The following is a 26,451-nucleotide window of genomic DNA, read 5'->3' on the forward strand; positions in this document are numbered from 1 at the left end:
CCCGCCCCGTCGGAGGGAGGGGGGCCTGGCGAGCTCGGCGTGGTGTGGCGGGGGAGGAAGCCGGCGCCCGGACCGAAGGGCGGCTGCTCGCTGTCCCAGGCGCGGGCCGCAGGGAAGCGGCCCGGGCCCCGGCCACGGAAGTGCCCACCTCCCGCCTCCCACCTCCTCAGCTGCTCGCTCCCGGTGACCCCGCCCGTGACCTCTGCGCTCGGGCTTTCCCAGGGAACTTTCTGGAAGGCCAAGACCCAGTAGGAGCCTAGTCCCCACCCTGCCCTGAGGAGTGGGGGCGGGCCATGCGCTGGGAGCCCCCTTCGGGGTGGGCAGAGCGCCCGCGTGGGCAGAGTTGCGGGTGCTGCCTGCTGCACTGGCCCCGAACTTATTTTTCTCACCGCCCGGCGGCCGTGGCCGCCATCAGGCCTTCGACAGCCCTGTTGCCCCCACCCCCACCCCCTGGGGCCGCCCTGGCTCTAGCAGTGGCATGTATTTCGTGGGGAACCCCCACCCCGAGCGCCTCCTAGTGTTGGCCCCTGAGAGGCCACTGGCCAGGGTCCCCAACTGCAGAGGGCCACAGCTAGCACAGCCTGGGCCCCAGAACCCTCCTGCCCTGGGTGAGGAAGAGGCAGTTCTGAAGGGCCCTTCTTGGAGACCCTGAAATTCCTAAGTTCCCTCTATCAGCATCTGGCCTTGATCACTGCCCAAGGCTGGGTGTATCATTCGACCCACTGGAAGCCTCAGTCACTCTTTGACTACTCAATCCTTCCTTCAAGGTGGGGAGGGTGTGCCTAAAGACAGAGGCACAGGCCCTGGTGCTCTGCGGTCCAGCCCAGGGTCACAAGCAGAGGTTGAATAAAACGCTTGTGCGAAGGATGCACAAGAGTACGGTGGTGAGAGAGGGACCAAAGTGGTGCTGGGGATGCAGCCATGGGCACCCCACTAGCTGTGTGACTTGGGCAAGGTTCTTAACTGTTCTGAGCCCGGGTTGCCTTCTTTGTAAAATAAGAATGGTTGTCTTCTATGTAAAATAAGGACTGCGTGGGCAGTCCTAGAGTTTAAATGACCAAAGCATGTAAAATGGGTTCAAACTCCGTTGACATCAAGGTGGCGGGCCTCTTGTTTGACAGAATTCTAGAATTCCACAACCTATCAATCTACCCACCCCTCCCCACATACGACAGATGAGCCCTGGCCAGTAAACTGAGGCTAACTGGGCTCAGCTGTACCTTTCAATCCCCCTGAATGAGAGTACCCGGCAGTCCTCTGAAGTCTGAAAATGTAATACAGAGGTCTCTGATTCCCGTTCGAGTTCTCCGCAAAACCCCTTTTCTCAGGGAGCTCCGGGGTGGGGGGCAGCTCTTGATCACAGGGAGTCTCCTGCAGGACTGAGGAAGGAGCACAAAGAAGAGCAGGGCTTTCAGAGGCACCTGAATTCTTGGGAGCACAGGGGCAGGGGCAGGCCATTTCAAATCATCTGGGTGTGCCTAGAGGCAGTCTTGCTTGCCTCCTCTTTGTGGCATACTCATCACCACCTCCCCATGGAACCGCTCCTGAGTTCCCAGACAAGTCCTTTCTTTGGACACATGCTTGCTCTTTATAGAATGCCCTTCTTCAGGCTACCCGGCCTGAAAATGCTTCATCCTTCTGAGATCGCCAAGAAGATGCCTCCCCCGAATCCTGTCCATAATTCCCAATCCGGAACAGCTTGGCTCAGAAGCTCCTACCATGATTTTCTTCACTTGCCATTTTGGCTCACTGTGGTTTGGCTCACTGTGGCCTCTCTACACTGTCCATAAGCAGCAAGGATGACGATTCCTTCCTAACAAGTGTTTGCTAAGTGAAGAAACGATGGCCTTAATTAGACGGACGCTGTTGGAAATGGAAAGGAACTAAATCCAAAGTTCTTGATAGGGCGCCTGCGTGGCTCAGCCAGTTGCGGGGCCCATTCCGGTTCAGGTGGTGATCTCACGGTTCGTGGGTTCGAGCCCTGTGTCGGGCTCTGTGCTGACAGCTAGCCCAGAGCCTGGAGCCTGCTTCGAATTCTGTGCCTCCCTCTCTCTCTGTCTCTCCCCTGTTCACGCTCAGTCTCTCAGATAAATAAATGTTAAAAAAAATTAAAAAAGAATCCAAAGTTCTTGAGAAAAAAATATTTTTTTGCTTATAAGAAAAGGACATGGGGTGTCACAAAGACCTTCATTCTAGCAAGAATTGCCACTTAGTTGTCATGTGACCTTGGACAAGTCACTTCATTTCTGTGTCCTAGAGATTGCTTATCTCTGAAACGGAGACAATCTTTCCTGCCCTGCCTAACTCATGGGTCTGTGGTGGGGTCAGATGGTTCTGTGTGCAAAAACAATGTTATATGTTGGACCTTAAGACATTGCTATTAAGGAAGAAATAGTAAGACTAGGTCACTGGGTGTGTGGCAAGAGGGAGATGCTGTGATTACACTGACATTTTAGGCCTAAATGATTAGAGTCTGGGCCAGAGCTTGGAATCTGGAGAATTTTCTCGAAGCCTCCCTCCCCCTGAATCTACCCTACAGTCCCAGGCCAGAAACCCCCTGCCCCCATTTCTGGACCAGCCCTCCTCCTAGGGGAAGTCTCTGGCTCTGTTCCCTCCCAGTGCTGCCCAGCGCCCACTGACGAGGAGGGACCTCTGTGGATGGTACTTCTCCTCTCTCGGCCAGCCAGGGTGGTTTATTTAAACTCAGTATTAATTCTGAGCCCCATCCATCCCCCCTACTTCTCAATCAAGGTCCGCCAACTGGCCCGGACTGCCCTGTCCGGCCTCAGGAAATGTTCCCGGTCGGCTCATAAGTGAAAAGATCAAGTCGGCACCAGGAGGCCATTTTCTTTGACAGAAGCCGGGGCCGGGGCCAGGGGGCTAGGCCTTCCCGACCAGAGATCTCCCCGGAGCCTCGGATGCACACCCCGCGCTTCCCGGATCCCCGCCCAGAAGAGAGGCTCCGTCACGGCCCACCGTTTTGCCCTGGTCCTGGGCGGCGGCGGCGGCCCTGAAAGACTAGGCCTGGACTGAGGGACGGCCAAATTCGCCCAGCATCCCGAAGCCAGTCCCAAGGTGGAAGTCACCCGGGACTCGAACCTGCCTTCTCATCGTCCGAGGCCTAGTCCGAGGTTGCTGCGCTAATGCAGTCACACTGTCCCTTTAAGACGGCACTTTTTATTCTTCATTTGTTTACTTCTTCATACGCTTTTCGTTTTTTACAAAATGTTCACAAGATCCTTCCGCAAGTGTCAATCCCAGGCACTAACCACACGCACCTTCTCCATTCCTGTAATCTTTAGAATCTAGAGTTATTAGCTGTAGGCCGATATCTCTCTTTATACGGTTTAATCCTCTTTTACACTTTAGGGACTACTTTTTAGGAATGAACCATTTTTGCTTTAGCTAACAAATGTTTGTGGCCATTAGAACCCTTCCGCTCAGGACAGAAAACGATAATAGGCTTTAAAACGCACCTTTTCATAAAAATATTCTGTATAGGCATTCAGAGGCCATCGAATCTTCTCGTATTCCTGAAGCAGAATGGTATGGCCCAAAGCCCGCCCCATCTTCCCTGCGATTGGCTTTCCTTCTTTGGCCAGACTTGTGACTCCTGGCCAATAGTCACTCACGTTTCTCTAGCGAGGGCTATGCGATAGAAGGAGGCGGCCTGGAAGTCGCCCCCTACGCGTACTGGGATTGGCTACGTACCACGGCGCGCGAGGACGGCGGGCCTGAAGGATGGGTACTACGACTCCCAGCTTCCTGAGAAGGGGACTCCGTTACGCATGCGCATGGCCGGGGCGGAGCGGCTTCTATATAAAAGGGCGCAGAGGGCTGGGAGGCAGCAGTTGGAAGTTGGCAGGTGGAGAGGCAGGTTGGGAGGGGAAGTCGGGGGAGGAGGCGGAAGAGTTGCTGTCGGAAGGGGGAGGAGGGAGGGAGGAAAAGAGGAGGAGGCGGTGGAGATCTGAGCTGAGCCGAGCATCGAGCCAAAGGGGAGATGAGTTTGTCTGTCCTCGGCTGAGGCTCCGGCCGGGCCTAGGGAACGGGGAGCTCGGGTTGGAGCGACACCCGTGGAAGTGGGAGGAGGTGGCTCTGGGACTTTAACCCCTTGTGGGCTCTGCGGCAGGGGATTTAACCCTTTGTGGATTCGACCCCTCGGAGGCAGCGTCATCGGGTAGTTTTAACCCCTTCGGGGCCGGGTTTAACCCGTTGGACTTCACCTCGTCTCCTTGCCCACCAACTCCTCGATCGCGGGGGCGCTCTGCGGGGCAGGTTTGACGTCCACCCCCTTTGCACATTACGTACTGTTACTGCTGCTGCACCCCTTTGGACCCGCTAGCTGGCCGCGCTGTGGGCACTTAACCCTTTATTGACTTGAGCTCTCCCAAGTTGCAATAGGAGTTTGTTGACAGAAGGACTGGCTAAAGGCGTCACTGCACGAATTACAGACCGAAGAGGATTCTGCTGGACATTTTTTAAAAGAAAAGAAAAACCTCTTTTTTTCCTTTAAGGACTAACAGCCAACATTTTTCAAACTTCGAGAAGACTCTATTAGCTATGGCCGAGCCACTCTTGTCAGAATACCAGCACCAGCCTCAAACTAGCAACTGTACAGGTGCTGTTGCTATTCTTGAAGAACAGAACCCCGATCGCCCCCCAGGCGCAGAGGAGCGGGTGCCCGAGGAGGACAGTAGGTGGCAATCGAGAGCGTCCCCCCAGTCGGGTGGCCGTCCGGGGCAGGAGGGGGAAGGGAGCTTGGAGCCCCAGCCGCCTCCCCTGCAGACCCCGGTCCGTCCAGAACCCAACTGCCCGGAAGCAAGCGAGAAGGGCCAGAATAGGGATGACTTGTCCGCTGGCGGAGCCCCCCAGCCGGCAGTTGGGGGAGAACCGAGGCCTGAGGCCGAGCCGCTCGCACAGCCGTGTCATGACTCCGAGGCCAACAAGTTGGGGGCTCCTGCTGCAGGGGGCGAGGAGGCGTGGGGACAGCAGCAGAGGCAGCTGGGCAAGAAAAAGCACAGGAGACGCCCCTCCAAGAAGAAGCGGCATTGGAAACCGTACTACAAGTTGACCTGGGAGGAGAAGAAAAAGTTCGACGAGAAACAGAGCCTGCGAGCTTCAAGGATTCGAGCTGAGATGTTCGCCAAGGGCCAGCCTGTCGCCCCCTACAACACCACGCAGTTCCTCATGGATGATCACGACCAGGAGGAGCCGGATCTCAAAACCGGCCTCTATCCCAAGCGGGCCGCTGCCAAATCCGACGACACCAGCGACGAGGACTTTATGGAAGAAGCGGGCGAGGAGGACGGGGGCAGCGACGGGATGGGAGGAGACGGCAGCGAGTTTCTGCAGCGGGACTTCTCGGAGACGTACGAGCGGTACCACGCGGAGAGTCTGCAGAACATGAGCAAGCAGGAGCTCATCAAGGAGTACCTGGAGCTGGAGAAGTGCCTCTCGCGCATGGAGGACGAGAATAACCGGCTGCGGCTGGAAAGCAAGCGGCTGGGCAGCGACGACGCGCGTGTGCGGGAGCTGGAGCTGGAGCTGGACCGGCTGCGAGCCGAGAACCACCAGCTGCTGACGGAGAACGAACTGCACCGGCAGCAGGAGCGAGCGCCTCTGTCCAAGTTTGGCGACTAGACTGAAACTTTTGGGGGGGAGGGGGCACAGGGGACTTTTTACAGTGCTGGAATGTAACATTATACACATGTGTATATAAGACAGTGGACCTTTTTATGACACATAATCAGAAGAGAAAATCCCCCCGGCTTTGGTTGGTTTGGTAAATTTAGCTATGATGTAGCTTGCGTGCTTTTCTCCTGTTTAATTATGTGAAACTGAAGGGTTGCTTTTCTTGTTTTCCTTTTTAGGTTTTTTTTTCATGTGTAAGTAACTTGACCAAATTATAATGCATTTTTTTCTGTTAAAAATCCCCTCCTTGAACGGAGCTATAAGGTGGCCAAATCTGAAAAACATTAAATTCATTCTAGTTATAATAAATTTAATATTTGTAAATGTAACATAGTTTCAGTGTGATTTCTAGAGCAAACTCAAAATAGTGATTTATTTTAAGTGACTGCATTGTGGGGGGGAGGGTAAAGAAATCATTAGTTTGCAGAAAACAATCTTTAATGGGACAGTTTTCAATTTACTGATTTTTCCCTTGAGTGGGTTTTAGTGTGCTACCAAATAACAGTTCAGGCAAAATATAAAGATTTAATTACCTTCAATACTTAAGTGTGCTTGCTTTCTAGTGCCTTGGTTTCTCTTTTTCGATGCTAGAAAAATAATCCACTGTTGGGTGTTTGGGGAACAGAAAATGGCTATAATCAGAAGCTTAAAATTTAATTCTGCTTCTCAACAGCCAACCTAATTTGGTAGTTTGTTTAGGTTAAGACAGATGATAGTCTCATTTCATTCCTCCAAATAGGTTTTTAGTAGTCCCTTCCCCTTCCTAGTCTGGCTTGGAGAAGTTCCTGGATGTCTGAAAGAGGCTCTTGGTAAACCCCTTGCTTTTTTAGGGCAAGCAATGGTTGGATAAACTTGTGTGGCAGCTCTTTGTTGAGATGTTTAGAGGTAGGGAATATTGGATTTATAGTGGAAATGGCTGTTTGGGGCATTCCAAGGACTTACCCTAATTATCTAATACTTAGGTGCTCCCTATACTAAAAAAAGGAACAGGAGCTGTCCACCTTTTCATGAGGGTGAAGCCAAAATTAGAAATGCCCCCTCACTGTAAACGAAATGTAAAGCTTCTGGTTGAGGAGGTAAATTAAGTCCTTATGGGCCGAGTGGGAACCCTGCACATTCCTTGTGCAGTCGCTATTCTGTCTCCTAATAGCTGCTTAGGTTCTTGAGTAGTTCTGTTCTTGAAAATGCAGGGAGGCGCTCAGAGTTAATTTCTGCTTCCAAATCAAAATAGTAAGAAATGGTGATTGTTGGCAGTCTCTTTTGCTATCCTGGCCGCCATTCCCTTGCACTGTATTCAGTAAACTTCTATCTCCTTAAAAACAACAAAGAAATTATAATTGTTCCTTCCTGTCGTCATGGTTGATCCAGCCCGTCTCCACCTTCCCTGTGTCAGCGTTTCCCTAGAGCAAATGCATTGCTCAAATCATTAGCCCAGGGGTTCTTAACTTGGGGCCTTGAGGGGCCCATGGGGGGCACTGGGATACACAAACCCCATGAGATCCTAGGTAGAGTTGTGCCATATGTACACTTTTCTGGGGAGACATTCAAGAGAATCAGGAGATTGTCAAACTCCCTTGAAGGTTAAGAACCTCTGCAGGGAAAGCTTGCTTTTGTAGCTAAATGGAACGGTGGAGGTGGCAGGAACTTCCAAGAGTGAAACGCACCTTCTGATGCATAAGCATTCACAAATCAGTGGATCAAGGGAAATTATGCTGGCCAAGAACTGACTCAGGGCCTTCAAAGCTGGACTAAACTGGCCCTATTCAGGCAGATGGTCCACCGAAGACAATGTATGTTCAGTTTTTCCTTTGGCCTGAAATTACATTAAAGGTCTATTTTGAAACAGTTTTCTTCGTGTTTTTAATTTTCCTTCTGCTATGATGTCATGCAGCAGTCCCAGAAACGGCTGCTTGATGGAAAGGCAGCAACACTGCCCCCTGGCTTTACAGTGCAGAGAAGCCTCACATTGCACAGTTGGATGCAGCACTGATAACCTGATTGTAGAACTTATTATGAAGATAAATGGATTAAACTTTAATGATCTTGTTTCCCCTACTATTAGTCTTGGAGAGACTCTGTAAGTACATTTACCGTCAGAAAAAAACCTGTTTTTCTCTTAGGAGACAAATGAAGTCCCATCTTTGATAAATACACAGATAGTTTTAAGTAATTCACATTACTTTCATTTACCTGGAGATAAGCCACTTTCTGAATTTTGCTTCCAAGACACTTTAGAATATGCATTATATTTATGGTCTTAAGAGTGATAAAGTTTGCATGAAATTGCAGTTTTCTATCAACACTTTTTACACTCAAACACCTGACTAGCATAGTGTTTTCAGGGTAGAGAGAAGACTGAATTACTATTGTAAGAGAGGACTGTGCTGACAAATGGTTCTCAAGTCATTTGAGGATCTCTAGTCTTTCACTAAAGTCCTCTCTTCCAAACAGTTTAACTGAACTGCCTAAAAGACCAGGGCTTACCCACTGGCAATTTCAATTTGTTCCCTGTCTTATAGGGAGTCTGGGTATCCAGTGAGGGCAAAGTGCTTCCCCAACGTTGAGACAGCTGGTGGAAAGGTTAATCCTCCCTTGAGTAAGGAAAACTTTCTGGGGGTTAGCCTATAATACAAAGTGACCCTCAGGAGACAGGGCCCTTTAGATCTCATTTTTCAGGACAGAAAGCCAAGGAGGCCCAGATTGGCTTAATTCAGAAAAATATACAAGGTATCTCTAAAGAAAGAAAACATAAAAATTAAACTAGCTTAATAAGAGTCAAAACAGCAGGGTCTTAGTCATGTCTTTAACATACAGTAGTGCAACCCTTACACAGCTCTTAAACTCTGAGACTCATTCTTCATCAGCAGAATGGGGCTGTGCCTACTTTACAAAATTGCATCAGGATTATAGATAAAAAAATGTGTTACACTAAAGTAAGCTACCATCAATATAATTATTTTTCTTTTTTTTTTTCCTCCAGTAATCTCTATGCCCAGTGTCAGGCTTGAACCCACAACCCCGAGATCAAGAGTCAACACGCTCCACTGACTGAGACAGCCCTTTGTTTCTTTTGAAGACCAGAGCAGTTGTCCATTTGATCAATATTTTAATTTTCACTTCCTCCAGAATAAAATTAAAATCCTTTGGGAAAATGTAAATAAGTGACACTAATGACTTCAAAAGTTAGAGGGGGGAAAAATCAAAGAGGGAATACTTAGAAATTAGAACAAACAAAACAAAAAAGCCCCATAACCACAACTGAATAGTTTACCTTCAGAAAAACGAGAGCTGCCTATATTTAGTCAAACATAAAGTAAAGCACCAGAGAATTCTCCCTGGCCACTTATACCCAGAACAGCTGGAAACAAATATTCACAACATTAGGATGGCGAAGTTAGCTAGAGCTGAGATAGTACTTGTATTAAGTACACTTGAGTTTGCAAGGTTTGTTTTTTGAAATTATTTTTTTCAAATTTGACAAGAACGTTGGAATAAAATTCCACTTCACTATTCTTTCTCACACAAGGTATAAATGGCTGAGGCTAGAAATGAAAATAAAAAAATTTAAAGTCAAGAAAATGTTGAATTGAGACCCTGAACCCAGTCGGATCTGCTGACCAGAAGGTAACAGTCCTGCTTTGCAAATGGGAGAGTCTAAGTGGCAAAGGTTCAATTTTGAGCCAATGGTCACTGAATACTGGAAAGTTTACAACCTCATTCCACTTGTTGAAAAAAAGAAAACCAAAAAAACAAAGACTGAGTTTAGATCAATAATTGAGCCCTCACAAATCCTCCTGAATAAACTTGTTCTTGGGTTTTACTTAGAGGTGGTTCAGTTACGACAAAGGATGTAACAAGATCCAGGGCAGAGAATAATCCTAGTGGTATATTAATAAACTGTTGCACACCAACAAAATTCTTTCAAATGGGTGAGCTGCAGTTGGTAAGTTGTTTGAAATAGTGCTCTCTCTCTCAACACAGCACCAAGAACAGTTATGTTTGGCCAAAAAATTTTTTCAAGAAGAACAAAACTTCAGAAGGAAATTGTACACTCATCCTTCATGTTCTATTTGACATATCCATGGTCTTGGTGGAAAGTGTTACAAAGCCCTGGGTTTGCAGTGAGCAAAAAGGGTATTCCTGAAGGAAAATGTGGAAACTTGAGTGCCCCTGGCACAAGTATCTGAGAACGCGACAGCATCACTGCCCTTGTGAGCGCTCAATAGAACTTATGCTAGCCTCCAGAGGGCCAGAAAAGGAGGTTAATTTGAAGTCTGAGGCCTGTTTAAACACAAAAGCCCACAGACCTGGATAACTGCAGTACAACTGTTAGGCAAAGGCAGGAGACCAAGCTAGAGGATGGAGAGGAATGTCTAAGAGATTAGTTCTGCCTCCGTCTCTAGTTATTCCTAAAATCCTGCTTAACAAAACAAACATTGGAACAATTTAAAAAGAGGAAATTCAAAAAGAGGGCCAAAGCTAACCACAACAAAAAATTGTTCTAATTGTGAAAATCAAATTATTCAGAAGCGAGTATCTTCCTCCTAAAGAGGACCTGCTACAAAGAGTCAACCGGACTCATCACGGATCTTGCTCACAGAGCCACCAGGCCCCAGGAGCAGGCCATCAGGATAAAACGCCCAGGCCTTCCTAGTAACAACTGCTTGGTACCATAAGAAACCGACCCTTTTCAGCCTAGCTGGATGGCCACCCCTTTTGTGCTACCAAGGGAAACCACATTTCAGTAAGGTAGGCCTCCCAAATACCTGCAAATAACCTCTGAAGCAGAAGTTCTAGATTCCCAAATACTGAAGTTTTAGTAAGGAAATGTTTAAATAGCTACTGGAGAGTAGTTACTCCCCAACGTATTTATGTGGGAGGCAGCAGAGATAATTTCAAATCAGGAAACTTGAGCCATATAGGTTTGTAGTCTTTGTCATAAACCCCGAAGCAACTCATCTGAAAGGGGAGAGCTGAGAAGGAAGTTGAGGTCTGGTTGAACATTAGATGAACAATGGACTCAGCAACAAAATGACCAGTTTGGCCTCATCTTTGGGATCTGGCCTTTGGCCAAGCCAATCAAGTCAGCGTAGCACACACAGAAAGAGAACTTGGAGTTCCTAACTTCCAGTCCAGTGTTTTGCTCGGAAGATAACCAAGGGAGCATTATTAAACTGGGTTGATTCCCAATTTTTCTTATCAAGGAATGGAAGGGCTTCTGGGTCACCCTTAAAGATGATAACCTGTCATCTTTATAAATGAGTATCTTTATAAATGAGTAACACATTTCTGCACCTGGCACAGTACTGTCTACCCAGTAGCATCCAAAGGTTTAACCCTATTACTTCACCATGGAGGATGAATCACAGGTGTCAGGGATCCTCCTCCATTGAATTTTTGACAGAAGAACTACAAAGATAATCTTTAAAGCCCCATTCAGCTCCTATGACTATTTAACTTGACTCCTACCAAGTTAATGACTCCTACCTTCCTAACTCCCATCTTCTCTTGATCTGAAGAACAGTGTAAAATTAACATGACATAAGTCAAATCGACCTATGGTTATGAATCAAGTGTACTTCATTTAGTGGTTCAAATTTTGGATTAAGAAATCAAGTCGGTGGTGATCACATTGTCACAATCCAGTTGTAAGACTTTCTCTGAGAACATCTGGGGAGCAGGGGGAGAATATAAAGCTATAGAACTGTCATTTACAACTTAAAAAATAGGAGGAAGAGGGCTTCAGTTATCAAAAACCTTTCAAGGTTCTTGCTATTAAAGCCAAAGGCTCAGGAATGATGTGACCATGTGTAATTGGCAATGAGATTACAAGATACTCTCAAAGGTAAAGTTCACCGCCCAGTCTCATACTTGAGTCTACCTACACATAACTTTTAAATGATATTTTAGCAACAAAATAAAGATGTCCCTGAGCTGTATGTAAATGTCTCTACACTTGGATTTCGAGCGGTGGGAAAGAAGATGGTTTAATCTGTAATTCAAAAAAGAATTTCACATCCAACTTCAATCCTTAAGAAGCTGCTGTGACTGCACTGTCTCTCGCTCTCAAAAATAAATAAAAAACATTAAAAAAAAAAAAAAGAAGCTGCTGTGACTGTTAATAGAAGGTTGAGTATTTATTTTTTTCAAAGCAGGTCTCCCCCACCCCCCCAAACGCTACATATATGAAGTTGCTCAAAACTGCAATTTCTATCTTGGTAGCATCTGGGGTTCACAGAGGTGATTTCCAATTATTGTACTTGGAAACTCAAAATAGTTTCCTTAGTAACAATGCGCCCGTAACAAAATACTCCCCATTTTGTTCAGTTTGTGGAAGAAGAGTTCTTTAAACTGGAATGAATTTGTAGGCTTACAAAGATTACGTTGGAATTAGCTCGTTCTTTCCTCTAGGAGGGCAGCCATTTCTCCAAAAGTTTTGGTAAAACTCATGGCTCGGATTTCCAAACGCAAACAGATGTTCCTGAAGCATCTGAAAGGGGCCTCTCCACTTTTATTCCCAGAGCCGTGGCCACTCGGATTTTTTGTGTCCCAACCCCGTTAAGGGCAAAACCCAACCTTTCTTTGGTGTAAACTTTCCAAGGGACGTGAACAGCACATTTTTAAAGTTTCCCAAACTGGCTAGGGACGAGCAAGGTCGTTCCGACAATCGGGGCTGCCTAGAAATCTTGAGGGCGAGAGCCTCAGAGATTTCCACGTGCTTCCATCTACCTAGTTCCAGGGGGAATTGGTGGTTGCTACTGTAAGAAGAAGACTGTTTCCTTCTCGAAGCCCGGGATGGCTTTGGTGTACGGGGGAAGAAGGTGGGTGCACCCGGCTCTGCGCCCTCGAGGCCCCCAGCGGCCTGCTGCGCCAGAAGGACGCACGGCCAGAGCTGGGACCTCCGCCCTCCCCCGCGGCGCCAGTCTTCGGAATCTGGCGTCGCCCCACCTTGCCCAGCGAAGTGGGGGTCCCGGAACGCTGGCCCCGCCACCATACCCAGGCCGCATGGGGGTGGGGAAAGTTGGCAGAACTCGGCCTCAAGATCTGCGTCTCCCGTGGGAAGAGCAGAGGGGAGTCGTTTCGCCCGGACTCGCCCCAACTGGGGTCTCGGGGAACACGCGGTAATTGCCCAAGAACCCCGCCCTCTGTGAGATGCGAGGCTGCGGGGCTTCCGAGACGGTTTGAGGACCGGGCCCGGCCGGGGAGACTCCAACCTTCACCCCCCCCGGTCCCCGGTCCCACTCCCCGCCGTCTCCCGGCGTCACCACTTCAGGCAGCCCACTCGGCCCGGCCTCTCCCCGCGCCCGGACGACCCCCCACGGGGTGCTCTCACTGCGCAGCGAGTCCCTCCGCTGCCTCCTCCCAGCCCAAAATGGCGGCGGCGGCCACCGATCCTTCTCGTCGCCTTCCTCTAGGACCGAGGATCACTCCGCACCCACAGCCCCGCCCCCTCAGCCGGATCTATTTTCGCCCAGTGAAGATTAACGCCATCAATGAACTCTTTAATTGAGCTCGGAAGGCGGGTCCTGTTGTGCTTCCGCACAGCTAATCGTTGACGAGAGTGGAGATATTGGCAGACCGTTTGACCAATCAAAGAAGGCATCGGTTAGCGCGGGACGCCACCCGTGCAAGGGTATATGGGTTTTGGAGTTCTCGGTCTGACTGTAGACGTGACGGGCTCTTGATCGGTCTTTCAAAGCTGGAAGAACTACAATCCCCAATGGGCACCGCGCTGCCAGGCTTTTTCCCTTTCCCCGTCCCCCCACAACGTTAGTGCCTGAGCGGCTTGACCAGAGCTGCTGCAATTGCAGCAAGAGGTAGGGCTGAGGCATTGGGAACTGCACAAACAGGAGGTCAGTCGCACAGAAAGACACACAGATATAGTCGTGTGCATAATCCTTGACAGCAAATAGGTCAGTTCTGCCTTTGCAAAATCGCCTTTCTCGGACCATATCCCCTCTTGCAAGGAATACATCCTTATTCCAGTTGGGCTTCCCTTCCAGCTGCATGTAGTGTGAAGCCTTCTTCCCCTTTCCTCTGTTTCCCATCCTGAGAGGAAGGAGCTGGGAGGCAGGCCAAGCCCAGGAGATGATAAGAATTCAGCCCCAGGCTCGGTCCAGGCCACAGCTGTGTTTCTTAGTGCTGGGTGTTTGAGTCCAGATTGGGGGGCAGGTAGGGGGAGGGGTCTGCTGTCAAGACTGAGGCATCTGCACACAGTTAGGAAAGGACCCCCTTGTAAAGCCTGCTACATATTTTCTTGTTAGAGCCACTGACCCACTCCATTGCCAGACTCTCCAAGTTACTGCTTTATCTTTGCCTCCCAGAACAGCGTCCTTTCCCTCTTTGGTTGTTGGGGGGGGGGGGGGGGGGGGGGGGGGGGGGGGGGGGGGGGAACGTGGGGAATGGGGAAGCTCAGAAGTAGCTTCCTAGATGCCAGCCTCAGCCTCAGTGACTTCTAGAAGAACAGTATAGGACGTAAGCCCTGGCCTGGGGTCTGAGGAACGGTACTGGGAAGATGGCCCCTTATTCCCCTTTTGGCCCCCTTGCTGGCTGGAGGTGTGAAAACCAGGGCGCGGAGGCAGCCTTCAGGGCCTTCATTTGATAATGAAAGTGTGCAGTTCTGGTGCTACAAAATGGCTGCCGCTGCCTTGGTGAAAAATTCCTGGGTTGCTAGTCTTCCTGAAAATTCTCCTTTAAGACTGAGTTTTCTGTTATTTAAGGTAGGTGTCATTAGTTAAAGGCATCTGCTGAAAGATTTGGAACAGAAGAAGGTGGCTACTCCGACCCAGACCAACTGTAACACAGTCACCAGCAGCCCTGGAGGAGGCCGAGGTAAGCCCCACCTAGCCAACCACCTTAGTGCCCTGGCATGGATCCTGGCAGTTGGTCTCAGATGTGTTGGCAGGCTTGGAAAACCAGTATTTTTAAATGAGTCCCTACTGTGCAGTGGGCAGTATGCCGGATGCCAAATCTGTGCTATCTCATAAAATTCTGGGAGCCCTTCAAGGTAGGAATTACTGCTTCCATTTAAAGAAGCTAAGGCTCTCGGAGCTGAAATACCTTTTCTAGAATCAGGCAGCTAGCAAACAAAAGATCCAGGTTTAAAGTTTGTTTTGTTTTTGTTTTTTGAGAGAGCACAAGTGGGGGAGGGGCAGGGAGGGAGGGAGAGAGAGAATACCAAGCAGGCTCCACGTTGTCAACACAGGCTGACTGACGCAGGGCTCAATCCCATGAACTGTGAGATCATGACCTGAGCTGAAATCAAGATGCTTAACGGACTGAGCCCCCCAGGTGCCCCAAGATTAAACTTAGGGACTTCCAACAGCAGAACTCTGCCTTGCAGTTTGTCAAGGCTGAGAACCAAGTCTGACACAGGGGAAATAGTTTGAGCAGTTGGTTCATGATTTAGGATGGGGGTTGGGGTTCACACACCGTCTGGGAAAGAGGGAGACACAGATTGTGTCAGACTCTCAGAAAAAGTCACTTTCTGATCTGGCAACAGGAACCCACATGTGCCCTGCCCATACTCTCTCTTGTTGCCCCCACCTTGCCTATTCTCCCCTAGTTTTCAAGTCCCTATAGATGAGGAAGGAGCTCTGCTCCTCTAACCCATCCTAGCTAGCCACTTCCAGTGTTTTCTGGAGTTTGTTTAATTTGGAGTTCATGGTAGGTCAGGGTTAGAAGTTCAGAAAGGGCATGTGACTCACCCAGATCACACAGCTTATCTGCAATAGTGGGAATGGTGGTAAAGGGACAAGACTTCAGGAGAGAGGCAGCACATGGGGCTGAGGGGCAGGGCTGGTTTGGGTGAGGGGAAGGGTCATCAGGGGGGACACATACTGAGGGCTGGGGGCAGGTGGACGATTGTGCACACACAAGCAAGCCACCTTGCCTGGGCGCCGCTGCGAGGTGCCTGGCTTCTTCTGGGGCGGGCAGAAACTCCGACTCAGGTGGCTCAAGACACTGTGGAGATAAGGCCCCTCTTGATCTCTGATCTCCCTGCAGGTGAAGTAACAATACAACAGGACAAACAACACACACGTACTGCATACACTCGGGAACATGCTCCATGCCAGATGAGGAAGAGGACTCCGGGGCCTCAAAAACACACACAGTACACACCTCCAGCTCTCACAGAGCTGCATACATCCCCCGATACGCATGCCGTGCTTGTAGGGACCTATGCTCTCATGTGTCTGAACCGCGGCCGTGCTCCTATGGACCTACGCTCGGATGCCTCTGAGCCGTGGTTACATTATAAAGCTATACGCTAATGGCAGCAGTTATTATTAGAATTCCCCAGACCACAAACATAGAGCAATTCATTCCCCATCCCCCACCCTGAGGACTCCCACCCTAACCACCACAGAGATAAACACATGCTCTGTACACACTCTTGACAATCCCTTTCCACCTCTTAGATAAGTTCTAGAATGCTGTCGGCTGCAGACTGGAGGTTCACCCTTCCTCTCCCTAGTGAGGGCCTCTTTCCTGCAGCTCATGTCGAAGAGTGATAGCAATTTCTGCTTGGGATAAATACACTCCATCTTCTTTGCTCTAGATCAACAGAAAGGAGAGTCTCGTGTCCCTGTGGTTTTTGGCTACCCCTCTCTTATGGGCTTTCTGATAGTTAACATATGGTTGTGGGGCACTTACCTTGGGCCACGCACAGGGACACAATGGTGAACTGGACAGACAAGACACATTCTTGGTAAATGGTAATGTGGTAGATGGTATATGGAATGTTAACTGGGTCTCACGACAGTGTCCCTGGGAAGGGGAGATGGGGCTGGGGATCTTTAGATAGGGTGGTCAGGGAGGGCCCCTCAGAAGAGGTAACGTTGGCACTAAGTCCTAAAGAGTCAGCTATGTAAATACCTGCTAGCAAGATCGGCTACATAATTTGTAGGGCCCAATGCAAAGGGTTCTTTATTCAAAAATGGTTAAGAAGTTCAAGACAAGGACAGCAAGGCATTAAGCAAAGTGGGGGGCCTTTCTGACCAGAGTGGGGGTGAGGGGCCCTGAGGGACCACACAGGTTGGTTACCCATGAAGCCAACTCGGTCTGAAGGACAAGCTTCCTAGGAATATGTCTGATGAAGCAAATACATCAGGACCCTCTCCCCGACCTCTCTCCTCTCTCTCTTCTGCTTCATTCAGACAGTATTTATTGAATATCTGCTCTGGGAGGCACTGTTGGAGGCACTGCAATTCCAGAGTGAAATACGCGGGCAGCACTCCTGCCGTTGTCATGAGTTTGCTTGGGGAGGGTTGGGAGGCAGACGGTAGACGGTAAAACCCACAAAGCCAACAAATAGTTGCAGAGGGTGAGAGGTGGGAGAGTGACCCCGAGTCAGCTGTGGGAAGGTCAGCTTCAGGCCCAGTGGTTGTGGACACCACTGGGGACAGACTGTCTGTGATGTATTCTTCCTTGTCCTCTGTTTAGACCCCTGGTGCTCCTGGGAGCCCCCAAACACTCCCTGAGCCTCATGACCCTGGTAGTTCCCTGCCCCTGACACCCCGGCTAGAGAGCCACTCGGAGGAGGAAGACCCTGCAGGGGCTGGCGGTGGCCTGGGCTGGAGCAGTAGGGGTTCCAGGACCCAGAGCCCAGGGGGCACCTCCGTGGAGGCTGTGCTGGGCCGGAAGAAGCACCGCAGGAGGCCTTCGAAGCGCAAAAGGCACTGGCGGCCCTACCTGGAGCTGAGCTGGGCCGAGAAGCAGCAGCGGGATGAGAGGCAGAGCCAGAGGGCCTCCCGGGTCCGCGAGGAGATGTTCGCCAAAGGCCAGCCCGTGGCACCCTACAACACCACCCAATTCCTGATGAATGACAGAGACCCTGAGGAGCCCAATCTGGAAGTGCCCCATGGGGCCTCCCAGCCGGGCTCCAGCGGAGAGAGCGAGGCCGGGGACGGCGACGGACGCTGCCAGGCGCACGGGGAGTTCCAGCAGAGGGACTTCTCTGAGGCCTACGAGCGCTACCACACCGAGCGCCTGCAGGACCGCAGCAAGCAGGAGCTGGTTCGAGACTACCTGGATCTGGAGAGGCGGCTGTCGCAGGCCGAGGAGGAGACCAGGAGGCTGCAGCAGCTGCGAGGGGACACCGGCCACCCGCCCTGCCGCCAGGTGGAGGAGCTGGCTGCTGAGATCGAGAGGCTCCGGACCGAGAACCAGCGGCTCCGGCAGGAGAACGCGATGTGGAACCGGAAGGGCAGCTGCCCGGATGGGGAGCCCGGCACCTAGAGGGAGGCCACCCCCACCCAGGCCACCCAAGGAGAAGGTCGCATTTCATACACACTCAGGCCGCTGGGTCTCAGGGAGGCAGGTGGCAGATGAAAACCACTCCCAGTATCTCCCCTGCCCCCTCTCCCCCGAGGGCAGGTAAAATCGGTTGAGCCTTCTGCCTTGCCTTGTCATTCCCATAATTTGTTCTTTGATGTCTTCCTATTTTTCTCAAAGAAATTAAATGATTTTCGGGAGATCAGATGGGAGTGGCTAGGATTGATTTCACTAGGGCTGCTCAGAGAATGGAAGCACATTTGTGTCAGAGGGGTTTGGGACTGGGGTCCTGGATCTGCCTTGCCCCAAGCCTGGGAGGCCAGCAGACCTCTGTGTTGGGGAAATGCTAGGACCTCAGGGTGCCTGAATGCCGCTCTGTGTGTCCAGGAACAATCAGATGGTTCTTAAGGTCTCATAGAGGAGACGCAGGGCTGGGAGGGGGCTCAGGAACCACAGGGGTGAGCCAGAACTTGACTTCCGAAGCCTGATTGCTCCAAGGAGCTTGGGGTGTCCCCTGGAGGACAGAGGGCTGGGACTTTTGGAGGGGTTCCTTCAGGGCTTGTTCCCCAGCTCCCTGTATGCTCCCTGTCCTCCCCAGTTTGGAGGGTTCAACTGGGTGAGAGCTGGGTGGCTTGTGTCTCCTTGTCCTTGACAGCCTGCTGCCCCCCACATCTTCAAGCCAGTGGTTGTCCAGGAGGTTAGTCACCACCTTTGCCCCTGGACCTCCTGGAAGGGCACTTACAAGTAAGCCCTCAAGGGAAGTTTCCTCCTGCTGGGGGAAAAAAAAAAGCCCAAGAGGCAGAAGGGGGCCCCTAGCAGAGTTGGTGGCCTGGCTTTCCTGGTGCTTACTGTGCATCTGTGCCTCCTGCTCCTCTTCGCCTGTCTCCTGTCCCCTGTGTGGTCACTTCCCTCTGAGGTGAGCCCCTCCCCTGTCTGCATAATAGAAAGCTGAGTCCACTGGGATAAGGCAGATGCCACCAGGTGCCAGCAGTACTGGGCTCTGAAAGGAGCTCACACATCCCATCACTTAGACGCAGCCTTCCCCTGACAGCGTGTCACTTCCATCACCCCTTCTGGGCGTCTTTGTCGGCTGCCTAGTGTCAGGCTGGGGTGGTGGAGGGGGAAGTTAGTCAACTCACCAGGGAGACTGTTTCTGCCACCGTGTACTGGGATGGGCGGAGACCTGGCCAGCCCAACCTGGCTTCCATTCCAGGAAGGCTCGTGTTGTCAGACCACATTGGGCAAGAGAAGGGCTCAGGCCTCGGAGCTGCTGGGATGGAAATGTTGACAAGCCCTGTGTGTTGCTGGGACAACTTTCATTTCTGCCTTGCCACACCCAGGCCTCACCAGCGCCTTCAACAAGGAAGCAAGGCAGAACAGATTCGGGGGAGGGATGGGTTTCAAGAAAGAGCAGAATCTCCTGTCCCTGATGGCAGGTGCATGGAGGGGTGCATTCTGCCCCTAAGAACCCTCCCCAAAGATTTTAGCCCCCCTTTCTTTGATCTTGATGATCTTGAACAGCTCAGGAAGGGCCAGAGGAATGCTTGTCCCCACTTTGCAGATGGGAAATCCAAGGCTCTGGGAGGGTGTGGCTTTCCGAATTCCTCGCCTGCCTTCCCCTGTTGGGTGCTAGCCTGGGATACAGAGGCCCCTGGGCAAGGCTCAGGCAGCCTCCCAGCTGCCACATTCCTCAGTAGGGAGCCCAGAGGGAGAGGGTTGGGCCAGGACTAAGGTTGTTTACCCGGAGGCCTGTGTGTGTGTGTGTGTGTGTGTGTGTGTGTGTGTGTGTGTGTGTGTATAACTGGGAGGGGTGAGAAGATTCCAGAGGGGGCTGCTGGAGTGTTGGGGGAGGGCTGTGGGTGCTGGCACCATGCCCAGGAGGGCCAGCGAGTCCCTGAGTAGGCAAGAGCCCCATACAGGGGAGGGGACAGGTGAGGAGTTCGGCCCTTCTTGGCCCAGAAGCTGAGGAGCCTGGAAAGCTGCCTGCTGCCCACCCCCCCAGCCCCCCGCCCCCCCCCCCCACACGCTGAAGGGCTCTTGGTCAGGGCCACATCAAAGTGCGTTAATTTCCCCAAGGTTGGTGGAGGACAGGATGGGACAAGAAGAAAACAAAGAGTGTGAGCTGGGAAAATGTCTTCACTGAGGGGACTCAGTGAGGAAGAGTCCTTGTCACCTCCTCCACCATCAGGTCCCTTGACCTCAGTGCCCCAGAGCCCCAGGGTTGAGCTGGAGGGTGTCCTGAGTCCTGGGCCAAGTACTGGGCAGAAGCCACTCAGCTACAGGTAGTGGCCAGGTGTGGGTCCCTTTTGCCTTTGCCCTCTCTGGCTGCCCTGCTCTGACCCCTGGGCTTCTCCCTACCCCACCAGAGGGACAGAAGCTCCAATTTTACAGCCTCCCCTCTCCCCTGTAACCTATATACCTCCTTGGCTGGAGAAAGCTGGGCTTAAACACACTCCCCTTTCCCTTCCAGGCCTTTCTAGACCAAATTCTCAGTGTATTACTTCCCTCACACCCATTTGCTTTCCAGGATCTTCTTGGTCACCTGGGTCAGGGGAGGGAGGCCCAATGGCAGACATTTCGCAGGAGTGAGGCTTCCCACAGCCCCTGCCTCTGTGTGCCCTGGCCTGGGACCCTCCTTTCTTCCCCATCAAGGACTGCAGTGGAAACTCCTCTGTCCAGAGGGGCAGGAGGAGTCTGCCAGAAGTGAAGAAGGGGGTTTGAGGTGAAGAAATCAGTGTGAGGGCAGAGGGTGGCCAGTTCCTACTGCTCCCTGTTGGGCTCAAGCAACCATGGCACTGGCCCTTTAAGTGGGGGTGCCAGTCAGTGCCCTCCCCCAGCCAACCCAATTCGTGGGTACACTGAGCATGTGCAGGAGCTGTGCAAGCACAGGGGAGGGAAGTGGGGGGATAGATTCCGGAGGGAACTCCTCACCCCCCTACTTCCTGTAGCTGCCCCCACTCTCCTTCCTGGGTCTGACAAAGGAGCTCATGGTGTCACCCAGTCCCTTCCCCCACCCCAGACCCCAGTGGGTGGGTGCTGCCCTCTCAGGAGCCTGGGCATTCAGGGAGTGAAAGGCAGACCCTCTGGACCCCTGGGAAGCTGGGCAGCCCCCCTGCTGGCACACACACTCAGTCCAGTGTCATCCTGACTTCTCTGCTGTGGGCGGTGGATAATCTTCCTGCTGCTTAACATGTTTGATGTCATTCCGTCGGTGCCAGGCTTTTGAAAAGAAGCATCTACCTGTGACAAAGCTTTGCTATGAAAATTAACATCAGCTAAAAGGATGAGGTCCTTACTTACCCCCTCCCCCAGGAGCTTCCAGTCTAATCTCTGAGAGGAAGCAAACAGCTCAGAGGCTACTAGTGCCTGTGCAGTTCCTTCCCTGGCTCTTCCCCTTCGCCTGTAGGCAGATGGCTCCCCAAGTTCCAAAGCTCAAACTCTGCTGCCTCAACTGGCTGTATCCTCCAGACCACCCTCCCTCTTACCTTCCTCCCGCCCCCCAGCCTCAAACTGCTCTACTTCTGCAACATCAGAATGTACAATGTCCCCTCCCTCCCCCATAACTCAGCCCTCCTTCACCTTCCCACCTTGCAGGGGGGGAGAGAGAGAGAGAGAGAGAGAGAGAGAGAGAGAGAGGGAGAGAGGGAACAAATGGGGAGGGGCAGAGCGAGAGGGGGACACAGGATCTGCAGCAGGCTCCCTGCTGATGTCAGAGAACCCAGGAACCCTGAAATCATGACCTGAGCTGAAGTCCCACGCTTAGCTGCTTAACTGACTGAGCCATCCAGGCACCCCCCTCTTACTCTTTTGATCTCTTAGCTACAGGTACCCTTATTTCTAATTGAGGTGAAATTCGCATCACATAAAACTCTCGTCATTTTAAAGTGAATGACTCAGTGGCATTTAGTACATTCACAACGTGTGCAGCTGCTACCTCCATCTAGCTCCAACATTATCACCCCAAAAGGAAACCCCCGTTCCCATTAAGCAGTTACACCCCACTCCCATCTCTCTCTAGTCCAGACAACCACCAATCTGCCTTCTGTCTCTATGGATTTACTTACTCTGGATATTCTGGTGATTAAGCCAAGAGGGAAAGGCTAGTCTCCTGGGGCCTGCATCCAAAATGACCTGAGATTTATGTGAGGGCATGTTGTAGAGGCAAGACTCTATCAGGAGACTAGAGACCTGTGATCCATCCCATTCTGTTTCTAACTCAGGAGCCTCCTCTCCTTTGTTCAAGGATGAGGGAGGCTTCAGGCCAGTCCAGGATCCCGAGAGCCCTCCGGGGCCTATACTTGGCCAGGGAGCTTGTGTCTGGGACTGTGCTGCCTGGGCTGAAAAATAGAACAAGCATCTCCTTGATCCTCTTCGCTCCTGCCTGCCGGGTCCAGGCAGTGAAGGTGGCCCTGGGGGACAGCATGATTAATGCTGTGGGGCTCGGCATCAGATGCATAAGACGAGGCAACTGTGGCTCAGAGAGGTTGAGAAGCCAGCAGCCAGTTCTGTCTGTGTTTGCGCTGTCGACCACTGTGCTTCTTCTGTCTTCGAAGAAATAAAGTAAGTTGAGGGTTTAGCAAAGTGCTAGTGATGTGGGAGGTTCTCTTGGAGGGAAGCAGCCATAATTTTACTACTTGCAGGGTCTTGCAAAATCAAGAAGTGAAGAGCTCCATTCCAAGGTGGTTCTTGGGAGTTCCCCTTGAGACCCCCTTCCCTTATCTTTTGGAGAGGGTTTCCTCTTTGCCTTCTCCACTGGCCTCCCTAGGATGGCAGCCTTTGTGGAGGCTGAGAGGGGCTGCCTGGACCTTGAGCCCCTAGGGCAGCTGGGAGTGGGGAACATGGTTTCCCCCTCCCCCAGCTAAGGAGATATTGTTGCCTTCACCTGGAGCTCAGCTCACTCATGTCTCCAAGGCTGAATGTCCACCCCTGCCCCCAAACAGAAAGGCCTTTGTGGACCCAGGGAAGGGAGGGGACTGCATAGGCCTGGCCTGGCAGTGGGACAAGGTGAACAGCTGGTTCCCAGTTGGTCGCTATGTCCCAGCTGCCTGTGAGCATGGACATTCCAGAGACCACCTGCCCCAGAGATCCTCTCTGGACCCTATCCAGGGTAGGATGCCCAGATCAGCCCTCAAGGCACCTGCTGCCTCCTGCTGACCAGGATGGGTGCCCTCCCCTGCTTTGTCCTGACCCCAGAGGTTCCCAGAGGAAGTTCCCAGAGAGACTAAGTTGTGACGGAGACATTCTGAGCCACGTGGGCATCCAGAGCCTGCCTCTCCTATAGCCTGTCATTCCAGAGAGAAGGAAGGGAAAAGAGTCTCCATTGGCTTGTAATTCTCTCGCGGGTTCTTACTCCTTCCAGCTCTCCCTCTGAGGCCCTCCTCAGGCCCACACTCACCCAGTCCGCCATTCAGACCCCCTTAGCACAGTGTGAGGACCTGGGCACAGGGTTGCCACAGGCTCCAGCACTGCATACTGGGAACAAAGCCCTGTGGCTGCTGGGCTGGCTGGCTCCCGCCACTGGGTCCTGAGGCCCCACCGTCCCTTCTAGCCAGACCTCCATCCCTTTGCCTCTCAGTTCTAGCCTCAGTTTTTACCCTCTTGGGCCTTTGAAAAAGAAGATCTTATTCCTCTGGGCCTGGCCTCACTTTTCATTCCCACGAGCTGTAACCACAGGCATCACCTCCCGCCCCAGACTCATCCCGCTGCCAGGACCCCCGTGAACAACTCCAGCTTCGAGACTTCCCTGGGCAGCACTCCTCAGCTGCCTTTCCTCCTCCCTCCCCTGGACTCCCAGATGCTAGAGGCCTTCCCCCTCCTCCCACAAATGGCTACACAAGTGTGGCCCTAACACCTGTTCCACCACCATTTGAAATTTCAAGTGTTCTTTGTTTTTTAATTTTTTAAAATCAGTGCTCCTAATTTTTTAATGTTGATTTATTTTTGAAACAGAGAGAGAGTGCAAGCAGGGGAGGGGTAGAGAGGGAGACACAGAATCTGAAATAGGCTCCAGGCTCCAAGCTTTGAGCTGTCAGCACAGAGCCCCATGCGGGGCTGTCACTCACAGGCCATGAGATCATGAGCTGACCTGAGCCCAAGTGCAGTGCTTAACCAACTGAGCTACCAGGCGCCCCTGAAGTTTCACGTTTATCGTAAACTACTTTCACATATGCATTTGTGAGTTTTCTGTTCTACTAGTTCTCCATTTCTCATTACCTTTTTTGTTTTCTACTAAAGATCCCTGGATTTCCTTAGATTTTTAATTTTTTCAGAGTACATTTAAAAGCCTTGGCTAGGGGCGCCTGGGTGGCTCAGTCGGTTAAGCGTCTGACTTCTGCTCAGGTCATGATCTCATGATTTGTGGGTTCGAGCCCTGCATCGGGCTCTGTGCTGACAGCTAGCTCAAAGCCTGGAGCCTGCTTCAGATTCCATATCTCCCTCTCTCTCTGACCCTCCCCTGTTCCCACTGTCTCTGTCTCTCAAAAATAAATAAAGAATATTAAAAAAATTAAAAAAAATAATAAAAGCCTTGGCCAGATCTCCTCCCCAAAGCATATCTTCCCCTATCCCATGTCTATGTCTCTATCTATTATCTATCTACCTATAAAGATGTAGATAGATATGCAGACATACACATAGGTGTAGGTATCTTCAAGAGGTTTCTAGACATTGCCTAATTCTTTTTTTTTAAGTTTATTTTTTAGAGAGAGAGACAGAGCATGAGTAGGGGAGAGGCAGAGAGAGGGAGACACAGAAACTGAAGCAGGCTCCAGGCTCTGAGCTAGCAGCACAGAGCCCGATGCAGAGCTCGAACTCACAAACCGTGAAATCATGTCCTGAGCCAAAGATGGACGCTTAACCTACTGAGCCACCCAGATGCCCCAACATTACCTACTTCAACGTCCTATCTTTAGGGCGGATTAAATATCTTTCTAAAATCTGTGACTCTACCTCTCTTGTTCTTTTTTAAGAGTATGGTCTGGTGGCATTAAGTACGTTCACACTGTCGTACAGCCCTCACCACCAACCATTTCCAGAACTTTTTTTTTTTTCATCTGCCCAAACTGAGACTCTGTGTCCATTAAACAATAACTCCCCATCCCCCCCACCCCCAGCCCCTGGCAACCACTATTCTTTTCCAGAAGTCTTTTGAGCCGATTGCTTCCCTGCTGCTTCCCATCCAGCTGGAGTCCAGTCTCCCTCTCCTTGCAGGGCTCCTTTGTCCAAAATATTACTGCTTCGCAACTGGACTACCCATTGGAATCACCTGGGAAAAAATTTTAATGTTCCTATGTCTGGGTGCCACCCCCCGAAATTCTGATACAATTCTTCCAGGGAATGCCCTCCGGGCGTTAGAATTTTTAGGGTTCTCTGGGGGAGATTCTGCTGTGCAGTAAGGGCTGAGAGCCACAGTTCTAAGTTCCCTTTGCTCAGCCCTCTGTGGCCAAGAGTCCCACGAGTGAGAGAGGCCCCTCTCACTTGCCCACGTCCCCAGGAGGACTCCAAGGTCGCATGACCTCTGGTGTGCAGATGCCAGACAGGGAGCCAGGGTTTTTGGAAGGCATGGGGGTGGCCAGTGCTCAGTTTAAAGAGGAAGGAGGCATTTCCTATCAGTCTCTCTGTCCTCATGGACCTTTACATGCTCTCGTGTTTTTTTTATTGATAGCTTCTTCTGTTTCTTTCTCTCTCTCTCTTTTTTGGTTTTATTTATTTATTTATTTATTTATTTATTTATTTATTTATTTATTTAAGTGGGATCCACACCCAACATGCAGCTTGAACTTACAACCCTGAGATCAAGAGTCATGCATTCCAGCAACTGAGCCAAATAGGCGCCCCCCCCCCCCCCCCCGCTCCGTATAGCTTCTTTCTTAATTCTAACTCTTGTTTATGAATCACTCTGGAATGTTCAAACTAGTTTATTTCTCGAGAGTCTTTTGGGGAAGACTGAATTTTGGAGAACGGAAGTGACTTGTTCAAGGTCACGTGACTAACAACTAAGAACACAAGTTCACATCGAAATTTGGCACTCGCCAGATACCAACTGGTGTGAGCCCCACACAGTTCATCTCATTTGATCCCCACACACAGTTTTCAGGACGAGGACATGGAAGTGAGTCACCTAGTGCCTTGTGGTTAATGAGGGATTGCACAGGGACTGGCGCCTCGATGGTCCAGTTCCCGTGTCCGTGCTCTTGGCCACTGCCATGTGGTTCCATACAGTGAGACACAGCCTTGTGCCTTTTTCACGGCTCTCTGCTCTAGGCTGGCAAGCTGAGCTTGGTTATTCATTGTTCTCTCCATGCCACCTTTTTGATCTTCCTTATCCAACTTCCCTGAAGCTCCTTCTCTCTTCCTCTTCCTTCTGGTTCCCTCTCACTCTGCAGACTTGCTTTGTCAAGTGTTTCATTTGTTACATACAATATTTAAGGCCTAAAACAAACACCTATGTAACCCCACCCAGTTTAAGAAATAGCAACATTGCTA

General features: G+C 51.1%; 2 protein-coding genes across 2 annotated transcripts; both read left to right on the forward strand.

Moving 5' to 3' along the window:
- The first annotated feature begins 3,918 nt into the window (after positions 1 to 3,918).
- Positions 3,919 to 7,537, forward strand: HEXIM1 (HEXIM P-TEFb complex subunit 1). Its single transcript, XM_029928060.1, has one exon. The coding sequence runs from the start codon at positions 4,561 to 4,563 to the stop codon at positions 5,638 to 5,640; it is 1,080 nt and encodes a 359-aa protein (XP_029783920.1). The 5' UTR covers positions 3,919 to 4,560; the 3' UTR covers positions 5,641 to 7,537.
- A 4,949-nt stretch (positions 7,538 to 12,486) lies between these two features.
- On the forward strand, positions 12,487 to 18,172 carry HEXIM2 (HEXIM P-TEFb complex subunit 2). The gene is given in 4 exon segments (XM_029927057.1): positions 12,487 to 12,702; positions 14,412 to 14,491; positions 14,493 to 14,523; positions 17,137 to 18,172. Coding segments are annotated over 4 exon segments (1,122 nt in total). The 3' UTR covers positions 17,932 to 18,172.
- The last annotated feature ends 8,279 nt before the right edge of the window (positions 18,173 to 26,451 follow it).

This window comes from Suricata suricatta, chromosome 17 (assembly GCF_006229205.1).
Source record: "Suricata suricatta isolate VVHF042 chromosome 17, meerkat_22Aug2017_6uvM2_HiC, whole genome shotgun sequence".
Taxonomy (NCBI): domain Eukaryota; kingdom Metazoa; phylum Chordata; class Mammalia; order Carnivora; family Herpestidae; genus Suricata; species Suricata suricatta.

Bases quoted from the DNA above. Each gene is read 5' to 3' on its own strand.
- HEXIM1 (XM_029928060.1), top strand. From the start codon at position 4,561: ATGGCCGAGCCACTCTTGTCAGAATACCAGCACCAGCCTCAAACTAGC.